This window comes from Falco biarmicus, chromosome Z (assembly GCF_023638135.1).
Source record: "Falco biarmicus isolate bFalBia1 chromosome Z, bFalBia1.pri, whole genome shotgun sequence".
NCBI lineage: Eukaryota > Metazoa > Chordata > Aves > Falconiformes > Falconidae > Falco > Falco biarmicus.
Window position 1 is genome coordinate 32,975,715 of NC_079311.1, and position 17,777 is coordinate 32,993,491.

The following is a 17,777-nucleotide window of genomic DNA, read 5'->3' on the forward strand; positions in this document are numbered from 1 at the left end:
TGTTCTTAAAAGAGCATGAAACTAAAACCACAAACTGCAGGTGACCAGCTACTCAGCTACTTCTCTTGTGATAGGGATACTTGCTGACACAGTGATTCCTTTGCATTTTGATAAGTGGATTTTGCATTTCCCAAAAGGAAATGGGAAGAAAAAAACCCCCAAAATCACACATTGTTTAAAAAAAAAAAATAAAATCAGAACTACCCCATCTTTTTACCCCAGACTCCAAGTAAATAGCTGTGGCCTTCACATAAAAGATATAGAGCAGATTGTTTCATCAAAAGTAAACTACTGACTTTGGCATCAGTTTGAGAATTTTATTAAAACCATAGGTTTCCATTCTGTACAAAACTGAGGAGCTTCTTTAAAAAAAGTATTAACCACATAGGAAATAATGCAGTGTAAGTGGTTTGTTGATAATAATCTCTCTGAAAGCTATATACAGGATTAATACCACACAACTGTACTAATGTGCTGACTGTCAGCAACTTTAGCAATATATACAAACTACCTTTACACACATAAATATCTTATTTACAGCTAATAAATAACATCCAAAGCCAAATCATGTGTCCTCATGTACAAGACCCTTCACTACTTTGTATCCACGTTCTGTATGTGTTTGTATTTGATCCTGTATTAAGAGCACATCTGTTCAGACACCTCATTTCCAAAAAAAAGTAACTCTTAAGAGAAAATTGCAACAAAATGTGAAGTCTATAGGGAATATATCATTGTATTTATTTTTAGAGGTCTCAAATGCAGTGGCTCAATACTCAACCCCACCCTCAGTGACTCATCACATCTCTGCTATAGTTTAAGGGTTAGGAAATCAAATGTGAGCAATTTCAGAGTTATTAATATCCCAACATATTGCACTGTTTCAGACTTTTATCCCCAAATACACTAGCAGCCATGGCTGGGAAAAAAAAACCAAACCGTGCATATAAATGCATACACGTTGGTTTTCCTTGCAAGATCGAATGACATTGGAGAAATCACCACCTCCACACTGTCTTGCACATGCAGGAAAAGACTACAAAAGCCAGCATCAATTGCTCACGCTGCAGTTCTCCAAGTGTCTACCTTGAAGACCTTCTGCCTCCCCAGTACTTTGTTTATCTTCTAGAAAGCTAAAAACAGGGCTACTGAACCTTTCAGAGCACTAGAAAAAATTACGTGTTACTTAAAGGGAATGCAGAATGCCTTCAAGATACCCATTTTTGGCAACTTGCAGGATGTCTAATTCAAGTGTTTTTCAAAGCATTCATTCTTGTGCATCACACAATCAGGCTCCTTTTAACTGTCACAGCTCCTGCTCCTTGCTGAATTCTACCTCATGTCAGAAAACTAAGCAGCTCCTAGGAACTAGCACTGTATCACAGTCAGGCACCAAACCAAGGTGGGTCACTGGCAGTCACAATTCCCGCATAAGGAAGCATGAGCATGCTTGTCACCTGTCAAGCAGTTTCACTTGCACTGAAGACTGCATACAGCAGCCACTCAGCTGCATGACTGACATTTGGTGTCAAAGAGCAGAGAAACTGTCACAGTTTTGGCACATGGGATGCAAGCAAGTAGTGGAGAAAATTTTTTTAAAAAAATAAAAATAAAAATCTGTTTCCTGCAGTTTCGGATAGCTCAATTTTCTTTGCAGCTCCTTATTCACAGTGTTAGAGGCTAGATATTTTCATTTTCAAGGAATGAAAGCACAGATGAAAAATTGAATGCCTGCACAGGACACTGGTATTGCTGTCTTCTCCTACAACTGCTACGTATTCCAGACTCAGCTGCATAGAAGTATATAGCTTAACAGATCATACCTACTGCTAAGCGGCACTGGCATCTACCCCCAGTAAAACACATTCATAACCACAAACTAGAAAATTCATCCCCATATCAAGTCAGTGCAGTGCCTAACACCTTCTGGTAATACAAAGGTGGCTTTTGATGAGAAACCTACTCATTTGCCAAACACACAAGACAGTGAAGTCTAGCCACTGAACTGTCTGAAAATTCAGCTAGCCAAGCCAAAAAACAACTTGTCCCATTTCAGAAGACTTCTGAAAAGAAAGAAAAGCCAGGTTTGGTTTTGCTTCTTTGCAATAAATACTAGAAAATTGCTATAGAACATCTTATGTCAAGAAACCTTGTCACAAGGCACCATGATTAAGCAAAATTACTTATTCCTTTCCAGCACTCAAGCCTTTGGCAAGTTGTTTTGTGGGTTTCTTGTTAACTATGTAGATAATGTATCTTTATGGTTAGTAACTCTGTATGCTGAGGCTTCCTTGCAAGAAGTCTCTTAAGATAGCTAGGAATAGCAGGCAAAAAAAGCCAGCAGTGGATAAATATTTCTATATATTTGGTTCTGAACATCCAGTCCATGGGGACGAACAGACTCTCTTCCTCCCCATTGTGGAAAATCTTCATTCTTGTCACTTAAGCAGATTCATGAGCAGAATTTTCTTTAGAGGCTTTCTTGGCTCTGTGGGGAAAAGACAGATAAGTTGAGGAAGAAGATGTAAAATACTTATTCCTTCTTGTCTTATGTTTGAAACTTAGGATTAAAAAAATACTACTTAACAGGGAAACAAGTTTTGTGATTGGACTTCTCCTGGCTGCTGCTTGATTTTACATATCAGATACACACAGAGCTCTCAAGGCCTCCCCAGGTCATTGTCCTGGAGTGAAGGTCTACACACATGCCTTTTTATCCATAACTAGATCTCTGTTTAGAAGCGTCCCCATGAGACCTTTCACACACAGCAATTGCACTAAAATAAATATAAACACTTCCCCAGCTCAAACTTTAGTGGATAAAGTCCAAATAAAGCTGGCCCCACATTTTAAAGTTTACTCTGGGTCAGAAAAATCATTGATTAAAAAATTGAAGTACATCAAAGGCTTTTAAACAATCTCCAGTCCAAGTCAGAGATGCAAATCTCAGAAAGTCACTCGCCTGACAGCTGCCAGCAGAAAGCAGCGCGCACCAAGAGCACACCTGTGTATGCTTGCTCAGCTTCTGTACTGGCATCTGAATCTGCTGCTGGCCAGTGAGGGAGAGTGGGCTCTGGACTGACTCAGTATGGGTGTTCAAATGTTCCTCAATTAAGGGTAAATGTAGGGCTTCTTTAGACAGAGGCACACTTTCCTCTTTTTGTTAGTGCCTGGCCTGTAAACCCTCCAACGGTCATTTGTACTTGGCCACCATATGAATGTGAGAGGCAATGACCAGTACTTGCTTTTCAGACATGCTAACAACCACACAAGGAGATGGTTAGCGGATAACCAAAGGGGGGGGGGGGCGGGGCGGGGAGGGGGAGGGGGGCGGTGATTTAAGCTGCCACAGCAGCCACAAGCAAACCTCAGGTTAGTCTGAGCTGTGATGTGATTCTTCTGAAGCCTTGAGAGGACTACTGCCCAAGTCAACTAAATCAGGAAGTTTTTCTAGATCCTCCTGCTACCACTCAAGTTTCCCCCAAACCCAAAAATAACAGTGATCACTCATACCCTTCTCTCTTCTTGTTGATGGGCTGCTCCAAGCATTTCACGAATATTGCTGCTTCTTCTCCCTTACTGAGATGTGAGGTTCCATCTCGAGAACAGAACACCACCCTGTGGAATAAATATTGCACAATCATATGGCTGAGCCAGATGTCTCTTTTTAACTGCAGGGACAGGACTGGTGCTTGGAAGCAGTCTTTATACTTTGCCATGTGGGGCACTACTACCTCACAAGCCTGTGAGAAAGTTATTTTTAAAAGAATTTTGTGACAAAAGAAACACTGAGCAAGAAAAACTGGTGAACGCATTATGCGTGGACCTCAAACTGCAGCCGTAACTTTTGCTGGTACTTTGCGTAAAATCTTCTTGTGGCTAAGGGAGCAGCAACTCCATCTCAAAGTCTCTGGATCTTTATTTACACAAGTCCTTGTGTGACTTTTGTCAGGTGAGTGATCTTGGAAGAAACCCTTACTCCCTCAAATGTTTGCAAACAAAACAGGTTGCCAATTCCAGCAAACCTGAGCAGTCACTTTTCTATTTATCAGTACTTTCCCCACCCCTATATTTGTTCAGCTCTGATAACTGTTCTTTGATCAAGTGACTGCCTTGTTTATTCAAGGGAGGAACATGTTATTCACAATACTGTACACAGGACATGCATACCCTGTTCCAGGTCCATTTTTCTAACAGATCTTACATCTAGTGCACATAAGTATTTAAAAAAATTTGGGTCAAAGCAGTTCTGTTCAGATTTTGCTGTTTTAACATTCATGCTTTAGCAATGTCCTGCAACAGTCATGTATTTCAGTTTTTACCCACCATTCAGGTATTCAAACCCCAAGAAAAATCCAGCTTAACAAAGCCATGATTTCTTGTGCAAATGCACTTTTGGACGGCTTTCTAAAAATCTCCTTTTAAGCATACTCTTCACAAGAAAACCTATGTAAATGCTCAGCAAGAGAAAGGAAGAGAGTAACTGCAAATACAATCAGAGATGCTGGTTCATGGAGATCCTCTCCTGCATATTGTAACTACCCTGAGGCATATGAAACAGTGGCATGCAAATTAGTTCTGTGGGAGTAAAACTACAGATTGCAGATCCCAGTGAAAGCAAGTAACTGAACCTGGCTGACATAAAAATGCTGGTTTGGTGCCACTGGAGCCCTTATTATCAGTGCTGCACCCATTTATAACTGCTTTCTGTGCTTTGTCCTGCCCTGCAAGCTACCAGGAATCAGGAAACACTGTCAATTATAACCAATACAGCTTATAACAATCAAAATTACTTTTTCTGAGTTTCTCCTGATTTCACTCTGACTCTCTGGATGTCAAATGTAAAAGGAGTCCACCAGTCTGACCAGCTGAAGAAAGTGTCTTTCTCCCACTGCAGTTTCAGCATAAGCAGGTCACCAATGTCCACCTCTGTGTAAATCAGGAAGGAGAAGGTCTTGTTTGAGGAGACTTCAGGCCTGCGAGGAGGGGAATAAGGAAAAAAAAACAACAAAAAAATGGAAACTGTTGGACAGAAAGAAAATTAAGGCAAAACAGAACCAAGACTTCATGCACTTCAGAGAAGAAGGAAGCAACCTTCCACATAGTTCTGATGGATGGAATAAGGGGAAAAAAACCACCTTGAGCTTTTGTACAGGCACAAGGAAAGCTTTCCACAGAAAGGCTGGTAAAAATCCTGGGACAGACTGCCATGCAAGCGGTGTCTTTTCGAGCACTCATGGCTCTCAGAGAAGCCAGACAAGCACTAGCCAGAACAACTTAGGTTCCTCAGAGTAGAAGACAGACTTTGGTGCTTTCCAGCCCCATTCCCTGCCAGCCCATGTGCAGGGATGCAAGCAGAGTTCTACTTATTTGCAGAGCTGTGGAAGCAGATCTCACATCTCCCTTTGCTTCTGCACTTGATGCCTTCAGACCCAGACAACAACTACAGGTTACAGTCTGCTTTTCAGAAGCTTAACTCAGCCATGTTCAGCTGGAACATGGCTTAAAGACAGTGAAAAGCAAAAGAAACAAGAAATGTGCCACATCAGATAAAAATCTTATTAGGCTGAACCACATGTCAGAATTCACATTTCTATATTTCAGATCTCTGATCAAGAACAGCTCCTATAGAGCTTAGATCATTAGCTTTAGCAGTGGATACACTCCCTTGATCAAGGACAAGGGCACATTCTGGGACCCTGTAAGCTAGAGCAAGTTTTTCAGCTGGGGCTGTAAGAAATTTAGGCAGACTCAACAGTGCGTTGTAGTTGTTTCTGTAGCTACTCACAGTGTGAAAGCAATGTTCTCACTCTCATCTAGAGTGCCATAGAGAGAGATCAGGAATGGCTGGTTTGTCTTGGTCGTATTAGTCTTTCCAAAGAAATGGATCTTGACCTGGTAATGAAAGACTGGAAGAACACAAAAGAAAGAAGGCCATTAGGAAAAAAATCAACCTCTGAAGAGACTGCTGGTGACAAAGCCACGTAAAAACCCCCGTGTAAACCTAGGCTAGACTATGCCAACATCACTAAACTGAGGAGTTTAGCTCCCTGCAGGTACCTAGGACATTATCTACGTGAAGAGGTAAAGATTAGGATGCAAGGCAATCACAGTTAAAAAACACCTTTGCAGTTCTTGCAACTGAAGTCTGCATTTAAGTGGACTGCCACTATTATAACCCCAGAGTCTGCAGTATCACCTTCAAACCTGTTATAAATGTGTAAGACTTGCTGTCCTTGACTTGAAACAAATGAGTTCTGTCCTCCTCATACAGGAGCCTTAGCGAAAAAAAAATTCAACCCACTGACACTTGCAGATTAAGCACCAAACGCCAACAAATCTCTAGACTTGCAGCTGTTCTAACACTGCAGGAATATGCCCTCTGATTCTGGTCTATGACACAATGCATGCGATGACCATACCATGTGGTACAGTTATTTTTTTCCTGCCTAGCTTTAAAAGTAGTAAAATCCAACTCAGAAGCTATTTCCCTAGCTCAAAGCCTTCCAGTTCTTTCAGGCAGCATCCTTCTCAGACCTACCACCGTGGCAACAGGAATCAAAAGTGCTGTGATATTTTAACATGGGCTGGTGCCCCCCTGGCAAAGGTACTACAAAAAGCAAAGTCTGATGGTTGCACATCTTTAAAGCTGTGGCTCATCAGGCTGAGCTCTGCTATTTCCCCAGCAGCAGGAAAATAAAAATCATTTGGTTGAAAAATACTGAAAAAAATTTCAAGACTTAGTTGTTCCAAGAGGCCAGGCTGCGGAGCAAATCTTAATTTTGCTACTTAGAAACTTGTTACAAACATCACCCTTTATTCTATCCTCTTACCTCTGTCTTACTGTGAGTAAGATGACGCTAGTTCTTCTGCAATGGCGCTTCACACCGAACTGCAGGCAAGCTTCACCCCTGCTCACCATAGGCACCAAAGCAGCAATATTGTCACCTGCAGCACACACCCATCCTGACACACAACTAAGCAAAAAAGTACCAGCCTTGCTCACCAGTAAGCAAGCAGGACCTACCTTTATAAGGCATCTGAGCACGGGTCTTCAAGTACATTTTGGTGTTTCTCTTTGTTCTCACTCTGTTGACCTTGTAACCCAAATTATTGCAGCGGTTCTTCCGACAGCTGAGGCAGAGACCCTTCTCAAAGGCCTCCTTTGTGTTGCAGCGGTAGGCCATGCTAGGCTTTTCTTCATAGAGGAGGGAGTCAATGAAAAGGTGGATGGATCGTTCATGGGAGCATTTTACCAGCTGGTCCACATCTTGAAAAAATGAAAATGTGTAATATTTATACACACATGCATATAATGATATAAATCCCTAAGCAGGCACAATCCACTATGCCAGAGCTGGACTTCATAGGATGACTTTAAAAACACTTAAAAGATCGAGTTCCTGTGCCTCTCAGAGATCATTGCTTGCAGGAAGCCTGCAGACTATTGAAGATCTCCCTTTGGATGTTACACTATTGCACAGCAGTCTCACCTGCAAAGCCTTTTTCAGCGATCAGACGGAGTGCTTCTCCTAAGTTGCAACCTGGCTGGAAACCTCCACCATTAGGATAAATATCAATGTGTCCAACAGGCTTCTGGATCCCAATGCTGCGGTCTGGAGAGCCTCGAGTGTAAGTGTGTAGAACATCTACAAAGTCAGCATCATCTGGTGAGAGGCGGATGAGGGCATCGGCATATTCAAAGGTAGGACCAGCTGGATCCAGCCCTTTATGGGGCAAACCACAAAGAAAAACTTAAGATTACTATCTGCCAAAGACACTGATCACAAATGCCAAACAGCTACCACATTGGGCTGTAGTATTGCAGATGGTGTTGGTGTCACTGCAGGCATTACAGTGGGATCATTTCTAGTAGCATTCATGTGTACAGGAGAATCAAATACACTACCTTGAAAAGCTGTCACGGTTTAAAAAATGAGGTGTATGTAAACATGTAAAGAAGCAGAGCTAGCTTCCTCACAGCTGTAACATTTACAGTGGAAAGAAGAAACAAGGTACTAAATATTTTCTAAGTGTCTTCCTCTCTTGTCAAGAATTGCAAAATTTCTATCTGAAGTGTGGAAAATGTCTTGCTGCTAACTCCCTGCTAGGGGAACAGGTGGGAAACAAACAAGAGCTTCACTGTCTACATGCCTAAGGGGGAGGGGATTATTATGGTGAACTGTCAAGCTGCAGCAACACTGACATCAAAAACAGCCAGAACTACTCTGCCAGTGATAGAGTACTCTCTCTTGGAGCCAGACAAGAGCTTGAGAGATGGCTGAGGGCAAAGCTGAAGGAACATGTCTTTTCTGCAGTCCTCAGCCAGGGTTAGGCACCTGGGCTGCCCACCCCTGGTTAGCCTCACCCAGTCTGAGCTGCCTCCCTCTTTACTGTGAGTACCTGACCACATGGTAAAGGTCCCACAGCAATGAGTTCTGCAGGAGGATCTACCTCCTGTTCTTTTTGAAACAGCTCCCACCAGCTGCAAGGGATGACTGCCTGGGTTGAAGACAACCACCTGAAGTTCTCATGCTGCAAGAGATACTGTGTCCTTCCCCAAGCCATTCAGGGATTTGGACATTTGGCCAGTCTCAGTTACATTTCCCCAGATAGTCACTTTTCACAGCCAATGAATCCCTGCCTACTCACTCATTCTTTGTGCAGAAGCAGATCAAGGCTTCTCACCCGTCACCTTTGCTGTTCTCTTCTGAACCTTTTCCAGTTCTACTACACAAATACCAGCCCTGCTGATTTAATAAAGCATGAACAGATAACCTAGGCACTGCTGAAAAGCCAAAGTTATTCCAGTGATTTTCCAGAGGAACATAGTATTTCAGCATGCAAGAGACAGAACTCTCCACTCTACAACCACAGGTGTTCTTACCAGTAATTCTGTTCACCTTCTTCTTGGTCAGGCTCCCAGCAATCCCAGCAGCATGTGCACCTAGACTGTACCCCAGCAAGTGGACATTGTTGAGAGGATAATTGAATTGCTCCTGCAGAAGAGAGCAATTTATTTAAAGTTTGAAGTCAAATAGGAAAACATTAGCAGACACAAAGGAAAATGTTTTGTAAACACTGGGATTTCTTTGAGCCACAAATAACAGAAGGAACACTAAATACAATTAACACAATTTTATGGCATACTAGGTCACTTGAGTTAGTTAAGAAAAAAAATCTAAGCAGAGAGGAATGCAGAATGAAGGACAGACCATAGGGCTGTGTATATTGAAGGTTTTCCACCACCCCCTCCTCACCAGTTTCAGTTCTAAGTATTTCCCAAAGGCAGGGCAGACTTTGTTTCTCAAGGGCTGGCTGCTGCATAATATATGGCAAGGGTCCTCACACTTTTTAACCAGGGGCCGGCGCGGATGCAGTGGCAGGCAGCCATCTGTGGCTGCTTGGTTCCCCCCCCAACCCCCAGTGGGGGGGGCAGGGGGGTCTGTAAATACCGGGGGCTGGATTGAGGACCCTGGGGGGCCGTATCCGGCCCGCAAGCCGTAGTTTGAGGACCCCTGATATATAGGGCTGTGTCTTTCATAGTTGCAGAACCTTCTGAAATACTGTGGACTCACAGGGCTCCACAGTCCACAAGATGAAGTTTCTGGAATGCACTGTAAGAGGCCTCCTTGCATTAAGAGAGAACTATTACAATAAAGCTGGGATTTTACTAGTCCAACAAAAGCACTGTCTGCAACAGCTTAATTCCATCTACCCAATAGGAGATGGTTAACACAGCTGCATCATTGCTGTTTTGTCTCCGACATCATTATGTAAAATGTGAGACATGTGACTACATGTCTTACCTCCATCCAGTCAATAAACATAGCAACATCCTTTCCCACCAGCTTAGTGTATGCAGCGGACACTGGGTAGTGCTGCTGAGCTCGAATTAGCCAGTCCACCACAATGACGTTTGAATCGGGTTCTCTCTTGTACAGAGCATCCACCAGCTTCGGGACCCAACTTTCATACATTCCTGTCACCTGTGGGGGTTTTTTTAATTAAAAAAAGATGTCTTAATATTATCCGTGGTGTGTAGACACCTTAGCTGATGTACCTAGCACAGCATAGTTTATCAGGAGTGTGGTTAAAGGGAGATTCCTCCCCTTTCTTCTTACCGTCCACCCATGGATCACCACAAAGGTTTTACTGGTATGGTTGAAGTTGCACTGTGCCAGGCTGTCCACCTGCCCAGGAACCAGGTAGCAGACATCCTCATCGGGCTCTGCAGGCGTCCGTAAGGAGAACTTGCTCTCAATTCCCTCAAAACTGGTCTCGGCTTCTGCTATGAAAAAGCACAGGAAACGTGCATCAGTGTTTTAGGAATATTAGGACAAACAGTTCAGAAGCTACAATGTTGGAGAGGTATCAGGACTGGCCAAGAAATGGGGCATGTGTTTTTCATTTCATACAGCACTCCTTTTGTGACAAAACAGCCACCATGCAAAGATGGAATCAAAGAGTGAAAATCGTTTGCCCTCCAAGATCCTGCTAAAGCAGTGAGAATCTGGCCAGCTGTCAGAGAGGTATGAATTCCTTTTAGGAGTCACTATTTTCCCCATTATGTTATTAACAGGAAACCAATATAAACAGGTATATTTATAGATATATAGATACAATTAAACAGGAAATTACCACAGTTCAGGACAGTCATAGACAGTATATGCAGGAAAGCAGCAAGTTCCTACCATACTATTACATATTTCTGTGGTGCATCTTCCACAACACCAATAATCACTGCCAAAGAAGGCTCTTTATAGTACACAGTAGTTGCAGTGGATTAAAAATAAGAGCTGCAAACTCACCACTGTTTTACAAAATGCTAGTTTTAACTTTTCACCAACAAACAGCAAGTGAGAACATCAGACACCCATTATGGAAACTGCACTAGCAAAGCACAAGCCTGTATTTTGAAGGCAGTATTTTTTCAGACCATCTGATAAGCAACACTGCAGAAAAAAAAAAATCTTCCTCAGCCTGTTTTGAATCCAGGGGCTGGGGAAGATCATGTACTGGTGGTAATAAAGCATGAGATGGCCTGAAAAGATCACTTGGAGAACTCTCTCCATCTTCAAAACAAAAATTTTCCTTTTGTTCCTGCCAAGGCTTCATGCTTACCATTTCCTTTGTCTGGAAAGAAACTTAAATACCTCCTCTTTTTACATCTGATTCAACACTTAATTACCTCTATATCCAACAGACCCTGTAATTAACTGTGGACTTAAAACTTCAATGCTTTTTGAAAACCAAGCCTTACTTTGGCAACTTGCATTCAGCAAATATTGATTGCCTGTTTTCCAAGTGCAGCTGAAATCAGACCAACTCTGCCTTCTTCAGTGTTGTTTCCTGGCATCATGACTACGAAGCTTTCACAAACTCCTAAACGCACATTAATGAATGGCTCCAAGCCACTGTAGGGAATGCAAAGGGACACAGTGAGGAGGACCTGATGACATGCAAAAGAGATTTCCACTCCTTTTCTTTTGCCCGTTGCTGAACAAGTTTTCTATGATAACTGGTAGATTTGTATTTCTCCATAAAGTTGTGCTGCATCACCCAGAGGCAACAAATATAATGAACTTTTTTTTCCCCCCTAAAACTTATTTTTCCTGGTCTTCTCATTCAAGCTACCATACTCAGCAGGACACTGACTCAGGCTCAACCTCACTTTGCCCTCAGGTAGCTGTATAAAATCTGGGAGGTTCCTGCTGTGCCTGAGGGGCCACAGAAACCAGAGTCTAACCTCTTCCATGAGATGTGAAACAGGCTGGCAACAAAGGCTCACATGCAAGCCTCAGAGAGACTGCCGACATCCGAAATCAACAGCTTAACTTTGCCCAAGCTCATCAGGACTTCTCACCTGCTGAAAGCAAGGCACATGCAGGCAGGTAACAAGAACCGCTGGCTGAACAGAGGCAGTGCTCAGCTTTAGGTTTTGACCTTGACTGCACTAGGCTGGTTAGCTAGCTAAACCTGGATAACTACACTGACGGCCCCCTTCCCCCTAAAGAAGGGGATAAAGTTCATTCACATAATGGTGAATATAAGACTTTACCTACTGAAACCAAAATCTACCAAACTAACCAAATGCTGATCTTTCTCAGAAGCTGCCCCTTTCTTGTATTTTTACACTCAAAACATCATTTTCTCACAGAGACCACACAAAAACTCTTTCTGGAACAAATCTTTACTCTTTCACTGTTTACTTCTAAGCCAGAAAACATCCCAAAGGCCAACTGGTTAGGTACCAACTGTAACTTTTCACTCAGCAGTGAATTAGTAAAACCTTGACAGGACCAGGAACAACTTTCAGCGGCAAGGCATACAATGCAAGGACTTCCAATTATGATCATTCCCGCCCCGCACAGGAAGGCTAACAAGAATAGTCCACCTGCTCACAAGTTAATAGTGCTTCCTTTCATACTTGGATATCATTTCCTTTCTGAATTAAACCTATCTGATAATCAGCCAAAATCTGAATGAAACGGATACCCTGTCTTGCAGTGTGTTTTCAATTACAAACACATGCTAGAATTTGCATGTAAGTTCAGCCTGCATTGCTTTTGGAAATAAGCTTGCAATAAATTAAATTTATAATTTTAAGTGCACCGCACTTAAAGGTGCACTTAGAAAAGTTGCAATACAGTGGCACCTAACACTGAAGATGTGCACAGTGCTTCTCAAATATTTGTGCCTAAAAATTTTTGGGTGGGATTTGAAGACATCGGAGCCCTCAGATGCAGTCACCACCAGGAAACAAGCAGCTGCAGAGCAACAGCCCAGGAGTTTGAGAAATGGCAGGAGGCCACTCTGCTCATTTAGTTATGTTATACGAGAAAAAGTCACAATAAATTATTATTAGCATATTTACAGTCACACAAAGTATTGCCTAGTCCAGTGTCCACATATGCTCAATTTTCATCAGCAAGATACCCTCTGGATGAGGGAAGTGTGTGGGGTAGGATTTGTTACCTACTTATTAATGATACACTCATTCAGAAGCTATCCCCAAAATTTTCCAGAGTTTGGCTTCGCAGATTCTGTATGACTTAGAGCATAAGATAACTTGTCTACACCTCAGGTTGTGCTACACACAAGCTGCAGTGCCACATCATTTCCCACCTTCTGTAGATTACATTTTCCACACATATGGACATCTGTATGTATCATGCTTTAAACTGCAGCAGAAACACTACAAAACATGTCACTTCAGAAAACCAGCATTTCCCACTTCTACTCTTGTACCTCATGAAGTACCTTGGTCTATTTAAAAAAATTATTCAGAACCAGACCTTTGTCACAGACCTTTTCCTCATGAAGTGAGAGATCTCCTTGAATCATGTTCTAGCTGAGCTAGACACACTATTGGGTCTTATTCTCACAGCCTTACACAAAGCCAAAGAAATGCAGTCAATGTACAGATTCACCACTGGTTAGTTACAACATGTTTTAACCGAAATTAATTAAACCAGGGAGAACCCAGAAATGGGGAGTCTTCAGCATGCTTCTGAAAGGTGGATGGAAGTTTACCTGAATTTGCATCAGGTTTTACATAACGTAGATATAGAAATTAGATAAATCTATATGCATCATTACTGAGACACTGGAATAGTTTTTAGTGACAAGAATTAAAGTCTGAACACTAATGCATAGAATGCATTTCTAAACAAGGCCTTGAAGAGAAACAGACCTGGAGATAAAAATGCATAGACAAAAAAATCCATGCTTTTGCTAAAAACCACATTTTCCCAGGCTTAGTTCAGCAGATGTATAAAGGCACGTGTTCCATATTGCAGAAACTTTACCCATACAAGGACCTGCTACAAAAGTTTTCTGGCCACTGCCACGTGCTTGCAGTTAACAAGGTGACCAACAAAGGGTTTATTCAGGGAACTGAAGAGCGAGTGGAATTAAGAATGAAACCACCAATTTCAGGTCAGAGTTGTCTTTTCTAAGAGCCTACAAACTCCCATCATTTGGTCACGCCTTGCAAAATTTCTGATCCTTTTCTTACACCTCCACTTCAATAATCTTAGCTTTCGTATTTTAAAGACTTTGTCCTGTATGTCAAGCAATACCAAGTATCTTAGAACTCCCAAGAAGCACAAGAAAAAAAGCTTAGAAACTGGGAAAAATTAGTAGTTTCATTTTCCTGTTCAAACCTTGTGACACTTTGGACTTACAATTTGTAGAACTCCATTCAGTTAGGGACTCCTATCGATTTTGCAAGCATCCCACTACCTTTAACCATTCTGACACAGTACAAATACAAGTTTACATACTAATTAAGAGAACTCAGCTTCAAGGCTGCTTCATGGAAGCTCAAGGCAACCTGGCAACTGATTTTGGTGAAGAAAACTGTTTATCACTGGTCAGCTGGGTGGAGAATGTGAGTATTGAGGAAGTAACAGCATCTGGAATATAAATCAAAAGTTAAACTGCCCACATCAGATACAGGATGCCAGTAATAGTAACAATGCGTTTGCCAGAATCAGCGCACCTGACTATGGTTTTGGAAAAGGTAATCTTTGATAAACAACAGTTTCCTAGCATTATGTACACAGAAATGGAGATACTGTTAGCTAAGTGCAAAGATCATTAGAAATTATACAGCTAGACCGTGTAAACTCAAGCCCACACTGAAATGCACACACACAAATATGCACTGGAGCCAGCATCTGCACATAACATCAAACATTTAAATAACCAGCTGGAGTTAACGGGAGTAACTCTTCCCTCAGCTGATGACCAACATTAGGATCATCACTCATACTGAATTCCTAAACGAGTTCTGAAGCAAACTGGTGGTCAGATGAAATAAAGGGGTTGTATTATAGAAATTATTATCATTTCATTTGATCTACACTATAAGTTGAAAAACAGACAGTGTACTATGTGTTGCAAGCCCATGAAATCTACCCCACAAGTCAGGTTACTGTAAAGAAATTACAACTTCAAGTTTATTTATGTATTCCTTAATGGCAGAGCCCTGAGAGTACCTTCTCCTTTACTTCCCAGGCAGAGTCAACAGAAAGAGCAACACTTCTGAAAAGCATCTGGGCCCAAGCTGAGATGCTGAGCAGCTTCTCCCAAGTCCTGCAGCTGGCAAAACAAGGGCAAACTGCTGTTCTTGCACTGTGCACACAAGTGCTCACCCCTCTCTAAGGCACTCCCTGTCAAATAAACCCTTACTCAGCTGCAGCTGGGAGGCTTGTAACTCAATCCAGCAGAGCTCTTGCCATCCATCAGTCCCTCTGGGATATCCGGAATTAGCCCAAGACAATAAAATGCAATCAGTCACCCTTTGCAGTAATATAGAGGAAAAGATGCCTGAGAAAGCTGTACCAAGCAAGTACTTCCTGCACAGGAGACATTCCAGCAAACTTTTAGGTGTGCTAGTGCTCATGTTATTCTCTAGCACAGTTTTGATGCCTGACAGCCTCACCTCTAAGCCTTCTAAGAAATGCATTTTTTCTGGAAAGGCCATGCCACAGCTGCCCTGGTAGGTCTATCCCAAACACCACCATAGCAAAAGTCAGCAGCTAACATCACACAAGAGTTTAACTCTGCTGTAACTCCCAATTGTGGATTTACACTGGCAGAAATAGAGATCAGAATGTATTCCTAGTAATGTTTTTATCTTTTCCTGGAACACCAGTGCTCCCTCCACCTAGAATATCTCTGCCCGTGTTGTTTGTTAAATACTCTGGATTCCTGGCGGACTGGATCATGAATTTTCCATGATTTCAAAACATCTTTTCACGGTGGTGTGCAAGACAGTGTGGGACTGAAGGCTTGGACAGCTTTAGGATGGTCGCACAACCTGTTTTCATATAACCTGTTCCTAGGGAGAAATAATGGAATCATTAGTAAGTCTGTAGAAAATCACTTCCTACAGAGATGAAAGCTTCTTCTGGGAAGATAGTTATTTTACTGTATGAAACTTCAATACTTTGATGAAAACTGCTTTTGATTGCCATGATGGCATAAGATTGGATTCAAAGCAAGAATACATTCTTTGGCTGTGCCCTAGCACCCCATCCGCTTACTTTTGAACACTTCCCTTCAGCTTCCTTGTACACAAAGGAAGTAACAAAGGCATCTGCAGTGAAAAAACCAGCAGTTTCCACATTCCATTTTAGTACCACACAGTAGCTCTAAGAGCTACAGCCACATTTTCTTCTAAGGCTGTAGACTTTTAAGGACAATCGTGAGAGATTAGTGTAAGAAAGTAAGGCTGTGATAGGGCACTGCTAGCCTAAGTTTGAGGAGTAGTGGCTTCCTAGAACTACTGTCTTTGCTTATTAAAGCTCCAGTCATGTTGTGATGAACCAAGAGAGCATTAGTGAACATCTAGTAGTCAACATTCACACCTGGTCCACTTCTTCTACCCTGGAGGGTGGCTATGCACAAACACAGGTACAACATTCACACCTGGTCCACTTCTTCTAGCCTGGAGGGTGGCTATGCACAAACACAGGTACAACAGGTTATGTGCAAGTACAATCACATGTATATATACAGACACTGTGAGAGTACACCCCTCTGTCTACTTTTCCCTCAGTGAATTCTTCTGCATTAAAGGCATTATCTACAGCCCAAACACATCATCATGACACTGACGAAACTCAGCCTTGCCTCTGACAATTCAGACCAAGGACCGTTGGAAGCTGGGATGCAGGACTCCCATGGGATGGGGCGAGTGCCATGCAGAACAGAGGGTCCTAGCCCTGCGGTAAGCCGAAGGACGCTACCGTGCTGCCACCGCCGTGCCAGTCCACCTGCGGCAAGGGACACTTGGAAGCCACCTTGCACCTGGGGAAGAAAACACATCCCAAAACTCCACAGCCTGTGCCATCAGCCCGGCAGCTTGTGCCTTCGATCCCGGTAGGGAATCGGCTCCAGCTCTGTCCTAACAGAATACAGGTCCCCCCAGCATCGCTCTCCCGCGCCTTCCGAGGACAGCTCACGCCACCCAGGTCCCGCGGCAGCCCTAGCACCCCGGGAGAGCCCTGCAAGTTGCAAACGCCCCCTTTCCCGCCACGCCGGCGACATTCCCCCTACACACACCCCCCACCAAACGCAACAGGCGTGCCCGGCAGCCCCGCCGCGCCGCGGGCCCTGCGCGGTCCGCGCTATGCTCCCCGCCGGGCCGCGAACTTACCGCCGGCGGCGGCCGCCGCACCCACAGCAGCCGCCCAACGCAGGCAGAGGCAGACGGCAGCCAGAAACGCCTTCCTCCCCATCGCGCCTTCCCTCGCCCTGCGCTCGGCCGCGGCGCAAAAGTAAAATAAAATTAAGGAAAAAAAAAAAAGGGGGGGGGGGCGTCAGAAAGAAAATACTGCTGCAGCGCAAAACAATAACGCGACGGCAATGAACCACTCTGGCAACAGCCCGCGCTAGCGCGACGACCCACCCACCCAATGCCACTGCCGCGCCCTCCACGGGCCCTTATGTCCCCGCCAATATGCAAATATGCAAATGAGCCCCCACACCTATTGGGCGCGCGCGGCGGGGCGGGGCTGGCCGGGGGGCCGCGCTGCTCCGCGGGGGCGCCGCGGTCCCGGTCAGCCCGCGTGCGGCGCGGCCCTCGGCAGGGCGTCACCCAGGGGTAACCACGGCCGGGCCCGGCTCGGGCGAGACCCAGGAGCTCGGGCAGCTGGCATCGGTGTCCATGGGCCCCTCGGCTCAGAGCCCTCGAGCCTGCCTCCCGCTGGCCACCCGCATCTCCCTCAGCTCTGCCCTCTCCCCCCGGCGCTGTGCCCGGCCAG

At 43.8% G+C, this 17,777-nt stretch overlaps 1 protein-coding gene across 2 annotated transcripts; it reads right to left on the reverse strand.

Annotated features, from left to right (window-relative positions):
- Nucleotides 1–303: 303 nt before the first annotated feature.
- Nucleotides 304–17,436, reverse strand: LPL (lipoprotein lipase). Of its 2 annotated transcripts, none has more exons than XM_056324896.1 (10): nucleotides 17,171–17,436; nucleotides 10,125–10,285; nucleotides 9,810–9,989; nucleotides 8,888–8,999; nucleotides 7,494–7,727; nucleotides 7,028–7,270; nucleotides 5,789–5,909; nucleotides 4,794–4,976; nucleotides 3,514–3,618; nucleotides 304–2,488 (listed from the first exon to the last, which is right to left on the reverse strand). In XM_056324896.1, exons 1-10 carry the CDS (start codon nucleotides 17,250–17,252, stop codon nucleotides 2,443–2,445), a joined length of 1,467 nt encoding a protein of 488 aa, XP_056180871.1. In that variant the 5' UTR covers nucleotides 17,253–17,436; the 3' UTR covers nucleotides 304–2,442. The 2 variants fall into 2 exon arrangements, with proteins under 2 accessions (XP_056180871.1, XP_056180870.1); XM_056324895.1 differs by having other exon boundaries at nucleotides 10,125–10,288.
- Between the last annotated feature and the right edge of the window lie 341 nt (nucleotides 17,437–17,777).

Bases quoted from the DNA above. Each gene is read 5' to 3' on its own strand.
- LPL (XM_056324895.1), bottom strand. From the start codon at position 17,252: ATGGGGAGGAAGGCGTTTCTGGCTGCCGTCTGCCTCTGCCTGCGTTGG. The intron at 9,990-10,124 runs GTAAGAAGAAAG...AAACCCCCACAG, and splicing joins TGGTGATCCATGGGTGGACG to GTGACAGGAATGTATGAAAG. The intron at 7,271-7,493 runs GTGAGACTGCTG...CATTTTTTCAAG, and splicing joins CGCTGAAAAAGGCTTTGCAG to ATGTGGACCAGCTGGTAAAA.